Source organism: Accipiter gentilis, chromosome 17 (genome assembly GCF_929443795.1).
Source record: "Accipiter gentilis chromosome 17, bAccGen1.1, whole genome shotgun sequence".
NCBI lineage: Eukaryota > Metazoa > Chordata > Aves > Accipitriformes > Accipitridae > Astur > Astur gentilis.
In genome coordinates, this window is record NC_064896.1 from 19490324 (window position 1) to 19502534 (window position 12211).

The 12211-nt window shown below is 51.2% G+C and overlaps 1 protein-coding gene across 5 annotated transcripts in view; it reads left to right on the forward strand.

Annotated features, from left to right (window-relative positions):
- Nucleotides 1–12211, forward strand: part of MICAL2 (microtubule associated monooxygenase, calponin and LIM domain containing 2) — a 136607-nt gene that overhangs the window by 91187 nt on the left and 33209 nt on the right. For all 5 annotated transcript variants that reach the window (XM_049819930.1, XM_049819933.1, XM_049819932.1 and 2 more), the window contains 2 exons: nucleotides 8300–8492; nucleotides 11983–12155. In XM_049819930.1, the coding sequence (XP_049675887.1) occupies nucleotides 8300–8492; nucleotides 11983–12155 (366 nt within the window). The remainder of the gene's footprint in view (nucleotides 1–8299; nucleotides 8493–11982; nucleotides 12156–12211) is intronic.

Genomic DNA, 12211 nt, shown 5'->3' on the forward strand with positions numbered 1-12211 from the left:
AAACAGCTCTGAGATTTGAGCTTTCAAAAATCTGAGCTTGAGCTTCTTGGCAGAGCGGTCTAGTAGAGCTGGCACGGTGGTGCCGAGACCGTGAGACAGCATCAGTCCTGGACTTGGGTCTGCGCAGCTCCGTGTGTGCCCTGTGCAAACCCTCCCCGGTCCCTGCGGGGGCTGGCAGTGACACCCTGCGACACGGGGAGGGCTTTGCTCTCTTCCAACGTGGGGCCGACGGGCCCGTGCGGCTCTGCTGCTCCTGTTCAGCTGGAGCAAAACCGGCACGGGTGCCTGGTAGCCGTGGGGAGACCTGCCCTGTAGTTCCACAGGTACAAACTGCCTTAAAATCACTCCAGGAGAAAATGACTAACAAAACTAATTGCAAGCTTTCAGGGCTTTAAGAATATTCACGTAGCTCATGTCTGTAATATGCAGCATATTACAGACAAGAAAGCCCTCTCCACTGCTGTGCTTGTCTGTCAGCTTTGCCCTTGTACCTGAGGGAGGGAGGTGAACCAAGGTATCCACAAAAACACTCCAGATCCCTGATCCCGCATGCCGAGACGTTTCCCTGTCCTTGTTTCTGGGCATTGGGATGACTCGAGGGGCTGTCCCCGCTGCGGGGCTGGGTCGTGGCTCTGCACGCGCGGTCTCCCTGCCATGCCCCCTCCTTGGCCGCTCCTGCTGGGCACAGAGCCTTGGCAGGAGAGTGGTGCTGCTTGAAGGCCCATTAGATGCCGACATGCATCCAGACCACTGAGGGTGCTGGTACAAGAAGTTACTTAAAAAGGCAAAAATGCTTTTTAGGTTATGGTGCATCATCACCGGGTGTTACTCTGTAAGCGTGCAAATTTTACAATCCTGTCATTGAGAAAATCACCGTTGCAATGATCTTTCCGTGAGCAGAAGAACCATACGGAATTTGCATGCTTTTTGCTAGCATGAAGCTGCCTTGAGCCTGTGCGCTGTCTTCAGGGCTCAGCCAGGGAGACTGTCTCCAGAGACATGAAGGGAAAGGTCTCTTAAAAACTTCTGCAGTAGGGCTGCTGCTGGACTTGTATATACATGGACCTCCAAATACCATCATTATATTCCTAATTAGAGGCTGCTACTTTGCCGAGCCATCAACAAACCACAGTTTGTTTCTCAGATTCGATAATCGGCTCAAAACAGGCCCCTGCCGAGTTACCAGCCCTGCCCGGCTCCTGCTTGGCGGCCGTGCTGAGATGGGAGCATCTTCGTGTAGCCGTGCTCCCCTAAAGCGTGATGAAGGATTCGGAAGGGCCGGGGCTCTGGGTGCGGGCTGGCAGTCCAGCGCGTGACCTTGCTGTGTCGTTCCAAAGGTTTGGGTTGCTTTGTTGCCTCCTCTGCTCCTTGGTACAAACTTCCCTGAGTGGGCCAGTCTGCTCAGCCACAGTCTCTGCTAGGTCTGACGTGTGAATTCCTGCAAGTCCACCAAGAAGCCATGAACTGGCTGAAGATGGTCTTGCTGTCCAAATGTTCTCTCTATTTTACCTTTAGCGAGTAAATGACTGTGGTGTTTGGATTATTGGTGCTGTGGGGAAAACCTGAGGATTTGTGCTCTGTGACCATATCTGTTCGGCTGCAATAAGGCCCACGTCCGAGGTTTATAAACCTTCCTAGCGTTGCAGAGATCTTGTAACGTCTTTGTCTCTCACTGACTGCACCTCTGACTCATTCGAGACTTGGCGCAAAAATTGTTGTCTCAAATGCAAGGGTGAGCTGGCACAATATTGAATTGAGAAAACTTGGCATGACACTTAATGGAGAATAAAAGTGTGTTTTACTGGAAAGAGGTTTGCATCTGTGTGGGGGGTCTGCAGGGGCTGTTTGGCCAAGCCCATACATTGGAGTGAGTTTTGAACAGCCCTGACCTCCGGGTGAGCACTGACCCGGATGCGAGCCCTGTGGATGAAGCTTTAGGAATACTTCTCGGTTACCGCACGGTTTAGCTAAATCCTTGCCTTGTAAGGAAAACAGTCGTTTCTCTCCCTGTGTGAGGAGGATGAGGTGGGTTTTGAAATACAGATAAAGGAGAAATTGTTTATCCAAATTTTTCATCGTGTTTGAGTGGGCAGGCCAGATGAATACAGGATTGTTCTGTTGAAATCGCTGGCTGTTTTGCTGCCATTTAAATAACGGAAGGCAGCTAAGCTCCACTGCTTGCATTTAAAAAAAACAAAACAAAACAAACCCCAAAAAACCCTTAAAGCTGTGCTGTTTGCTCTCAGTGCAAGTCAGCCAAGGACTCTGATCAGGAGACCTCTGACTAAGGAGAGACACTTGCACTGAAGAGGTGGGCAGTAGAGCTTGCGTGTGGAAATGCTGGTGCTAAAGCAAATAAACTCACTGCAGGCTTTGGCTGGGCAGGCAGCGTGTTCTCCAAAGGCCGGTTGCCCACGCCACGCTGTGGTGCAGCGTGCCCTTCGTCGGCGTGTTCAGTGCCCTCAGGACCCGTGGGTTGGGAAGAGGAAGCGTGAGGCTGGTTTTGTGGTACTGCAGAGCTGTCCTCGTTGCTTTGATGGGCAGAGCCCCTCCAAGCCTTCGCCTGAGGCCAGGTCCACCTGCTGTGGAGCCAAGAAGATGTCCCTGGCCCCAGAAGCTGGCCGGCTCAATACCGGAGCCAGCCTGTAGCTGGGTGAGGGCTGTCGAGGTTTGGAGCTGGAGGAGGAGGGAAGGGAGCACCCAGGAGCTGCTGGCTAGCAGGTGGTCGTAGGGACATCACCCTGCGAAGGGAAAGGCAGCCGGGAGGTCGGGGATCAGTTAGGCAAGGCACGGTGCGCTGGGCAGGAGAGGAGGCAGGAGAATCGGGAGATTGATGGAAATGACATGGAGTAAGGAGGAGGTTAACAACTTAAGGAATGGAGAACTTAAATTCTCTTAATCCCACCAGACCTTCAGACAACAAGTTATGGCTGTGTAAGCGTAGTCCATAAACCAGACAGCATAAACACTGGGTTGCGGAGGACCTGCTGCTCCTCGCTCAGCAGAGCCGGGCGGGCTGTCCCGCCGGCTCACTCCCCCTCACCCCTGCACGGAGAGCACCAAAGTACATGGAGGATTTGGAAATCAGCACGTTAGCTCCCTGGCTCACTCGTACCGGCTAGCTTAGGAAATTTCAGCACCTAAAAAACGCAAGTCAGTTGTTGTTAGGACGTTTCCCCTTTGACTGGCCAGCAGCATGCTGCGAGATATTTGTGGCGTGTGCTGCCTGTCCCCGCAGCCGTAGTCGTGTGACAGATCTGGCCAGCTGACTGTGGCCTAAGATTAACGCCTTCCCATGGTGCGGCTTGTCTGTGCCCCTCTGGGTAAATTATTTGAACGTTTTGGCAAAGGATTAATAGGGACTCCAGCCCAAAGTCTGCTACGGAGCAGGCGTACTCACTACTGGAGGTCTTTAGCATGGCGAGACATAGATAGTAGGAAATCTGAAGTGAGCGTGATGGAAATGAAGTAAGATCTTACGCAAATGCTATTTTGAGTGACTGTTTCCTGAGGACTGGGCTCTCCTCCGATAACGTCCGGTGCTGCCCCGCGGAGGTCAGCGCCATGGCACCAGTTCGCAGCGGCAGGAATCGGTGCCGTGCCCTTTCCTGTCCCGCAGACCGGACGTCTCTCTAGTTTTTATGTTGTATGAGTTTATCTTAGAAAGTTCAATTCCTCTGGCTCGGTCTCTTCACTTCTAGTAGAAAAACTCCTGTGCTGGGGAGGAAACCTGATGCGGGAGCGAGAGTGCCGGCTGGCCACGGAGGTGTCCGTAGTGTCGCCGGCTGCCTGGGTAATTCCAGATGAGTGGCTTGGTCCACCCGTGTGCCCCTTCCCCTTTGGCAATAACGATAAGGCCATTTTCTGTCTTCTGGTGAAGAAGTCGGATAACGTGCTTAAGTACAGCCAGGCACAGATGTATGAAAGGACTCAAGCACTAGCAAAATTGGATATCTCGGAGCTTATGTGGGAATTGCCGCCTTGGATTTAGGAGCTCAATGTCCATCTCGATCCTTTTGCAAGAGCTTGAGTTTCCCCAGAAAGCAGGGGTGGCAGGGGGGACTGCTGCACGTGCCCAGAAGTGTCAAAGAACTCGGGCTTATCCCCTGCCGGAGCACAGCTCAGCCTCCGGCGAGGTTCTGTCTGCCTCCTCCATGAGGGCCAGTTTATCACCCAGCTTGGTGCATGACCAGTTAATTGTAATGGTCACTAGAGGTGCCAGTCTGAGGTGCTTAACTCTCAACCTACTGTGTGACGGGAATGAGGGCACTGAGGTTTAGAGCCCGGTTTCCACCCTGGAGTCAGATTTCCAAAAAATCAGTGTCCTCCCACTCAGCCTGGCTGTGCTGATGTCTCGCTGAAGACCTGACTGCCCGTGCTGCAAGGATGAGTGGCTGTCCAGGATTCAGGGAGAGCTGCGAGGCTTCTAGCTGGAATGGAGAGGTACGAGCGCTGCTTCTTATTTTGCCTAGCATCTGTTCAGGAGCATAAATGTATGCCTCACCTTTGTGTAAGTACTCAGCCTTTGGGCTGATTCAGGAAAAATTAGTTCAAACAACCCTTCTTACCTTTTTGTGCAAAATAAGAGCTTTAAAGAAGTCCCGGCTTTCATTTTAAAGTCCTTGTTTATATCAGATCATATTTTTCCTTTTTGATACTCCTTTAAAATTAACGGCAGCGATGGCTGGTGGTGGAGTCGCAGCTGATGGCTGACTGGATTTGTTTGCATTGCTGTGGAGATGCAGGCAATAATTGCCAGGCGGACCCCAGGCCTGTGGAGCCTCTAGGCTTTTGTTTGAATTGACCATGCTCTTTCTCTGCAGTGTTTCCATGAATCCAGCAGCAGCTTGTCCCCGCTCTCTCTACTGGGTCCGTACCCCTCTTGTTCTTATGGATTGAAATCTCTCCCTTGCGGGAGCCCAAAGTGCTCCGCTGGGCTGTGTTTCTCCGTGCAGTGCCTGCCTGCAGCGTTGGGGGATCGGTCCGGTGCTGCAGGAAGGGCTGTGTTTTAGGAGAGACCAGTCAAATTGTGTAACATCATCAGAGCCTACAAAAAAACCCTGACGCTTGGGTGTCTGGGACATCTTTGCCTTTTGTTTGAGCCTGTTACCCAAGGTGAAGCCCTGCAATGAGAAACAGTGGTACTAACTTTAATCTTTTCGAATGTCCTGCAGAACGTGTAACCCAGTGTTTGAGTTCATGTGCACTCGTGGATGTCCCACACAGTGAAACACCAAGGCGGTCCAGCTTCTGCTTTTATGGAGTTGAGTGCAATGTAGTTTATTCAACTTTATATGTCACAATAAATATTGATTAAAGCTGGTAGTAAGGAGTGGGTTTGCTTTCTAATCCTAGACTGGGTTGAGTTGGAAGGGACCTTTAAAGGTCTAGTCCACCCACCCTGCCATGGGCAGGGACATCTTTCACTAGATCGAGGTGGATGCTAATGCAGGATGCTGATCTTAAACCTGACTAGTGTTGCTGTGAATGCAAACTTATCGTGCTCAGAAAAGACTCAGCTGTGTAACAGATTCCTGAGAGGGTCAGCCTCTAGGTGCAGAATTAAAGAACGGAAGCTACCATGATACCCGCCCCCCTCCCCCCCCCCCCAAAAAAAAAAAGGAAAAAAGAAAAAAACCCAACCACAGGAATGTAACTCTTCAGAAAGAGGTGATGGTGCCATCCATCACTGTCAGTCAGTGGCCTGGATGACATCCTGAGGTCCTTCACCAGGTCTGACTATTATGTCTATAAAGGTTGAAAACTGGATGTGTAACAGGCTGTTGCAGAGGGACTTGTTGACTGGAAATCTGTTCACATCCAGGAACCATGCTGGGAATCATTTTAGGTAGTCTGTCTGTCTGTGGGTTTCGATGCTCTCCAGCTGTGTGTCTGTTAGTCATAAACATGTTTTCTCCTTTTTTCTGTTAGCGTGGCGGGGAAAGCATTAATGGGCGGGATGGGAAGGGAATACGTACTGAGTGTGCAAGCAAACGACAAAACTGACTTTCTTTAACAGCCGCTTGCAGCAACCTTGGGCAGTGCTTATCGCCAGCATGGGCACAAAGTTTATAGACATTGCTGGCAAATTTTTGCTTTTTTTTTTTTTGCTTGCTCTGATTTTCATATAAAATGCAGCATCTTTTAAGGATAAAGTTGAGTTGAAGGACTTGGGTTTTACAAATTGGCTCACAATACTTCTTTCTCCTTTGCTTCTGGAGAGTAGAAATGGCACGTCATGGTCCAGCCAGCTCTGGGGGAGAGGGGGCTGTTCCCAGGAGGGTTCCATGCCCCCGTGCGAGGAAGGGCAGCAGTGCCCTGCTGCGGGCAGCCGTGCCCTGCTGACCCGTGGACTCCCACGCTGCTGTGCACTGCCTGTGAGTGGCTTTGGGGTGAGTGGCCTGGCTGGGCCAAAGTAGAAGTCAGACATAAAAATCAGAGAGGGATGAATTTCCTCCATCTCCCAAAGGAAATGAAATCTCTGCGGTCAAGAAACACATGACTACTGTTAGTGAGCTGGACGTAGAGCCTGAGCACATGTTTTCACATGGGAGCATCTTGCTCTGGAGAAGCAGCGAGCCACTCCTCTGTCCTCCTTGGCTTCTTGACATAGCAGAATTTTAAAAAAAAAAAAAAACAAAACCAAAACCAAAACAACCCCAACACAAAACTCTTCTGAGCAGTGAAGTCTTGAGGAGTTTTCAAGCCAAGAAAATACGTTGACTTTTATGAGTGGTGAAAAACCAGAGCTCACCACAGCCTTTTGAAAAGTGCAATGCTCTATGCCACTTGGGAGAAGCGTAATCAGTAAAACTACTAAAAAATATGACTGCGAAGCCATCTTAGTCTGTAAGTGCATGTAAGAGAGCTTCACCTGGCCAGCAGAAGAGTTGTACCTGTAGGGCAGTCATCCGTGCCACCAGCAGCTGGGCTTTCCTCAGTGGTGCCTATTTTCATAGAAGGGGGGTGAGCACAAACAAGACCTGGGAGAGGTGCAGAAGCTCAGAACACCGGTTTTCTTTTTCTGGGGGAGGTTGGGAGCTACCCGAATCATGCAAAATAAAGGCGTAGCTCTGCTGTCACAGCTTGTTTTGAGGACCTTGTTTCACGGCTCCACAGAAAGGGTGACGGGGATGGGACAGCGATGGACGGACCGGGCGATCCGAGACGGGGTTAGGGCTCGGCACGGCGCGGGTCACGCACCTGCAACGCCTGCCGTGTCTGCTGCCCCTCGGGTGCGAGTGAACGGCCGTGTGTGATGGCCCAGGGACAGACACGGGGACTGCAGGTGGGGAATTGCTGCTCTGGAGGGTCCCGTGGGCCAGCGTTTGGGCTCTGTCGTGTATATAGTCCTCCTGATGCGTCTGGGATTTGCTTGTAGCGCTCTTGCTCCTGGTGGTTTTTTTTTCTGTGTTCAACCCATGCAAGCGCTTGACATTTGAGTTAAAAACCCTTGCAAGGTGGAGGACAGGGTTGAGTCTGCTCCTGCAATAAATGGAGGAGCTGCAAGTTAAAGAAGAGTTTAATTGATGTTTACTAGTTAGTTTGCTCTAATAGGTGAGAAAATAAGCCGTGTCCCAGGTCTGATTTTTTCCACTTATACAGGAGTAAATTAGAAGCAACAGTGTTGAATTAAATGTGGCAAAAGCACCACACGTGGTAGGGAAACCAAGCAAAACCACTCTCCCAGAGCTTGTCATTTGTCCCTTCTGCACTGACCCCCAGGGGAACTTGCACAGCTGATATGTTGGTAGCTGCTCGTGCAGGACATTGTGGATAGACAAGGTTGCTCAGAAATTAAGGATTTCACAGGGAGAGATGATCTCCTGTCTTTGGCTCCATCTATATCACCTGGGGTGAGCTGGGGAAGCATGGCTTTATTCTTTATTCCTGCCTGCCTGCATGCGAAGTTCAGGGGTGGTGCTGTTTAACTGCTGCGATGCTCTTTCTTTTCCCAAATCAGCGTCTGTATTTGCTGTATGCACTCAAAAATAACCTGAAGAGCCTGTGTTTATTTTGCTCACTCCTGCTGTCCTAAATTGACCTAAACTTGCAATAAAAGGCTGAAGATTCAGCCACCCGAGCAAGGTTGGTCCATCTGCCTCCTGCCACACACACGCGTACGTCGGGGGCCTGAAAAGAGACCCTAAATCCCTACCTGTGTGACTGGCACATGTCTTACTGCTGCCACCAGGCCCCCAGCCTGATGGGCGTCCCGCTGAGCAGGTGTGTGTCCCCCCGCCACCCCGTGGGCTCCCTCCTGCCCTAATGCCCTGCTATCGCCTTTGTGCTTTCCCAGACCGCTGCCTGCCTGCGGCCGACGAGCCCACCTTCCCGAAGAAGGCGAAGAGCATGTCTGAGTGCCACGACTTGGAGAGCTGGTTCTCGCCCCCTTCTCCCGAGTGGGCCACCGTGAGGGTCATCCCCGAGGAGGAGATGACCGAGCACAACCTTCTCGCTATCCGAGTCATGGTCACCAGTGATGCAAGCAGGTACTTTAAAATACAAGCAAGCCTATAAAAAACCCATAAGAGCAGCTTGGTTTTCTCTGGAACGCTAAGGAAAAATATAACAAAATATAGTACTGAATGTACGTACAACTGGCGAAAGAAAAAGACAAACTGCTTGGAATAACAGTTGTTCTTTACCGCAGCCATAAATCCCCCAGACACATGACTCACTTTGCAGGAAATGTTCAAACATTCGCATCCCACACAGGGGCCTGAATCAGAAAAAAACATTGCCCGATCACCTCTTTGTGTACCAAAAAATGTCGGTTTGGGGATTTAGGGCAGTGGGTGTGTTGTGGCAAAAGGTGCATCCTGTGACGTGGCTGCCTCCCACCCTGGGCATCATCCTGCAGCTCCGCACCCTGGGTCTCTGCCAGGGCATTAGAGGGCCTGCCTACCCCTAAGAAATCTGAAATTTGATGGTCCTTGGGGAGCTGTCAGAGGAAGCCTGATTTCTGTGTACAAGTTAGAATGTATTGGCTTTCTGGGCAGGATTTTGTGGGAGTTCATTCCATCTAAAGATTAGATTGGTATCTCCTGAGTAAAGCAGTTTTCCTTAGTGAGAATTAAAAAAGAAGAGGGGAAGGAAAAAAAGGAGGGGGGGGGGGGGGGGGGAAAGGCAAACCCAAAGCCAGCTCTTGCAAACAAAGAGCTATTGCTCTGTAAGGAAGCTCATTCAAGTTCTTGATGTCCTTTAAACACCTCTTCGTGGTGCTGTGTGTAGCTTGTGGAGAGCAATGCTTCTAGAAATGCAACTTTCTGCTATTCCCTGCGGTGGTTTTAAATGGCATTTGCGCTCTGCTGCATAGTTCTGGGTGCTCTTCTGGGGAAGGATGAACCTCTCTGGGGTTCCTTTCCCACAGGGGATGGAGATGTCGGGGAAGGGTTTCCCACCTGTTTGACAGCCCCCACTGCGGAGCATCCGCTTGTATCCCTTGCTAATACCCTCCAGCTCGTGGTGCCCCTGCGGCGAGCGAGCAGCGATGGCAGTGGGTAATCCCTCTGATCTGAGGGATCAGGTCCCTTCTCCGGACGGCAAGGTCCCTGGTTCCCCGCCAGCGGGACGCGGCACAAAGGGTGACGCCGTGTCTGTCACCGGCGCGGCGGGTGCCAGCAGCTCCGAGGTCAGCCTCCCGCTGCTGCAGCGGCTCGGGCGCCCTTTGTCCCACGCCGCTCCGGCTGGCCAGCTCCTGCCTAAAAAGGGGGGACGAGAGAAATAGCAAGTGACAAATGGCACCGCTGAGCTGGCTGCGGGACGCTTGGTGGGATGGGGAAAATGCCCAGCTCGGTGACGCAGCTTTGCTAAAGTTCAGGCTTTAGGTACTTGTGAATAATGACTACCTATCAAGCAGAGATCAGAGGAGAAGCTTCATACTATAGCACTTACATCCTTGCCCGCCAAGGAAAATAAACGTTTTGCTCTTTAAAACAGAAATATATCAATCAACGTTAATGGCAGGTCTTTTTCTTTTGTGTGGCGCTCTGCCCAATCTCAGTATCTCCACATCCACACAGCATCTCAGCCTTCAAAGACTTCATATATTTATATATTTTTTTTACATTTATCTGTATGCTTGACGCAGCTTGAAAGTCACCTAAAAAGTATGTGTTCGTGGTGAAATTTGAGGCGACTCTGATTCAGCCTACCGAGAAAGCAACGCACCTGGAGCTGTGCTCCCGTCCTCGCTGCCTTGCTGGCCCCGGCCTCCCAGCACTGCTGGTTTGATGTGGGTGAAGCAGTGGTGCAGGAGCGGTGGGCACTGCCCATGTGGCATTTACCCTGGGTTTATGCTGTCTGCAGCCTTTCCATTAGCTCTTCTTTCTCCTGCCTCCTGGGCTGTACCTGGGGCTGTTACAATAAATCTTTATTTTCTACAAGGCAGTGCAATATAAACACGAAACAGTTTTCTCCTGCCACGCCAACAGGACTACTCATGGTGTAAGCTCCTCTTTTTTAAGGTAGAGCTATTAATCATCACAATAAATCTATGAATTAGCTTAGCAGTATTGTTTGCATTAAAAATAGGCCGAGTGAGATGATGGCATGCTTATTTATGGCACTGGGAATGTGGTCACATCAGAAGGCCTGAAAGTGCCTGTTCCCTCCAGTCTGGCCTTTAGAGATGAAAGAAATCCCATGATTATTGAAGAAAGGACTAATAGTCGCCTCAAACGGTCATTCTCCTGCCCAGAGGCAAGGTCACAACATGCGTGCCGTTCACTTGTGTTTGTGTGGCATGTTTTTAATTACATTTAAGGAAGGCGATGCCGTAAATCTGCCTCTGTGATCGTTTCAGGTGCCTCATTGCACTTGCTGTTCAATGGATCGTCCCAGCGGGCTTCCAAAGAGTTCGTTTCATTGTTTCCTATAGGTGCCTTTTGCACGCTTGAAGGGTGTTCATGTAGCTTCACTTGGTCTTCTCATCTCTAGACTGATGCTTAGAATTTTCTCCAACTTCTTGCCTAAGCCCTGTTTGCTTGGCCAGCGGCTGTCCTCACCCCTCTCCTCCCGGCTCCGTCCTTGTCCTGTATCACAGCACCCAGAAGTGGAGTCAGGACCAAGTGCAGCAGCTTGCTGTGGTCCAAAACCCTCCCCACGACTCCACGAGGTGCCCAACACACGATAAGGAATGATGCTGGTGCAATAACAAAAATACCCAAGTTTTGCAATAACGAAATACCTGAGTTTTACAGAGGTCTCATCCGAGCCACGGATGCCAGTGACACCTTGGGGTCAAAATGGCTTGGTGTTACGTGACTTCCAGCATGGGTTCCCCCAGACTGCTGAAGGCTAGGAGAGCCTCCCACCCCTCAGCACTTCTTCAGCCTCCTTAGCTTTATCTTCTGCCAGCAGTGCCAGCGCAGAAGCAGGCGGGTTGCAGGAGGGGGCTGCGCCTCCCCCGCCGTCAAGCCTGCCTCACGGTCCACGTGGGCTGCCCTGGATTTGGGCTCTTGCGAGTTCCCTATGGCATGCCTCTTATGTGCAAAAATCTGTGGGGAAAAAGGTGAAAAGTCTAGAGTTTTGCCCCTCGTGCTTTGCTTCTAGGCAGATTACAGCATTGCCAACGCTGCTATTTCCCTTTTCTTCATCTCGCTACAGCCTTGCAGGCAGAAGGGCCCGTCCCTGCTGCCCTAGCAGTGTGGTGTTTCACCCCAAGTCGCTCTCAATGCCAGTTTGATTCCAGGTGCTGAATGCAGCAATCGTGGGTGCGAATCCAGGCAGCAGAAGTCTGATGGGAATAGGGATATCTCAGCTGTGTAGGACCTACTGCAAATTACAGCGTGCAATGACAACGAAAAAAGGAAAATAAGGATGTCAGCTCTGGCTGCAAAACGTCCATTTCTCCGCTGCCTGCACTGCTGTCAGGGCTGACGCTGGTGCTTGTTGCACTGAAGGGGAGCAAATACCTCCATGCCGTGCATCTTGTGACACGTCCCGCTTTCTTTTCATCTTGCCCTTTTTTCCCCATAGCTCTGAGCTGGAGTCTGATTGTAACGGCGACGTGTCAAACTCTGAAGTGAGCGAAGGATGGACCTCGCTGCTGGAGCCCCACGCCTGCACGAGCCCCGTCCGGAGGTGGGCATCGCTCGCCAGGAGCCCTGTGGTGCCAGAGGAAAGCCCCAAAACATCCAAAGTCGCTGATGGTAAGCAGTGTCCCAACCTGGGGATGCTCCAGCAGCCTCTCCTGAGGGCTGAAGTC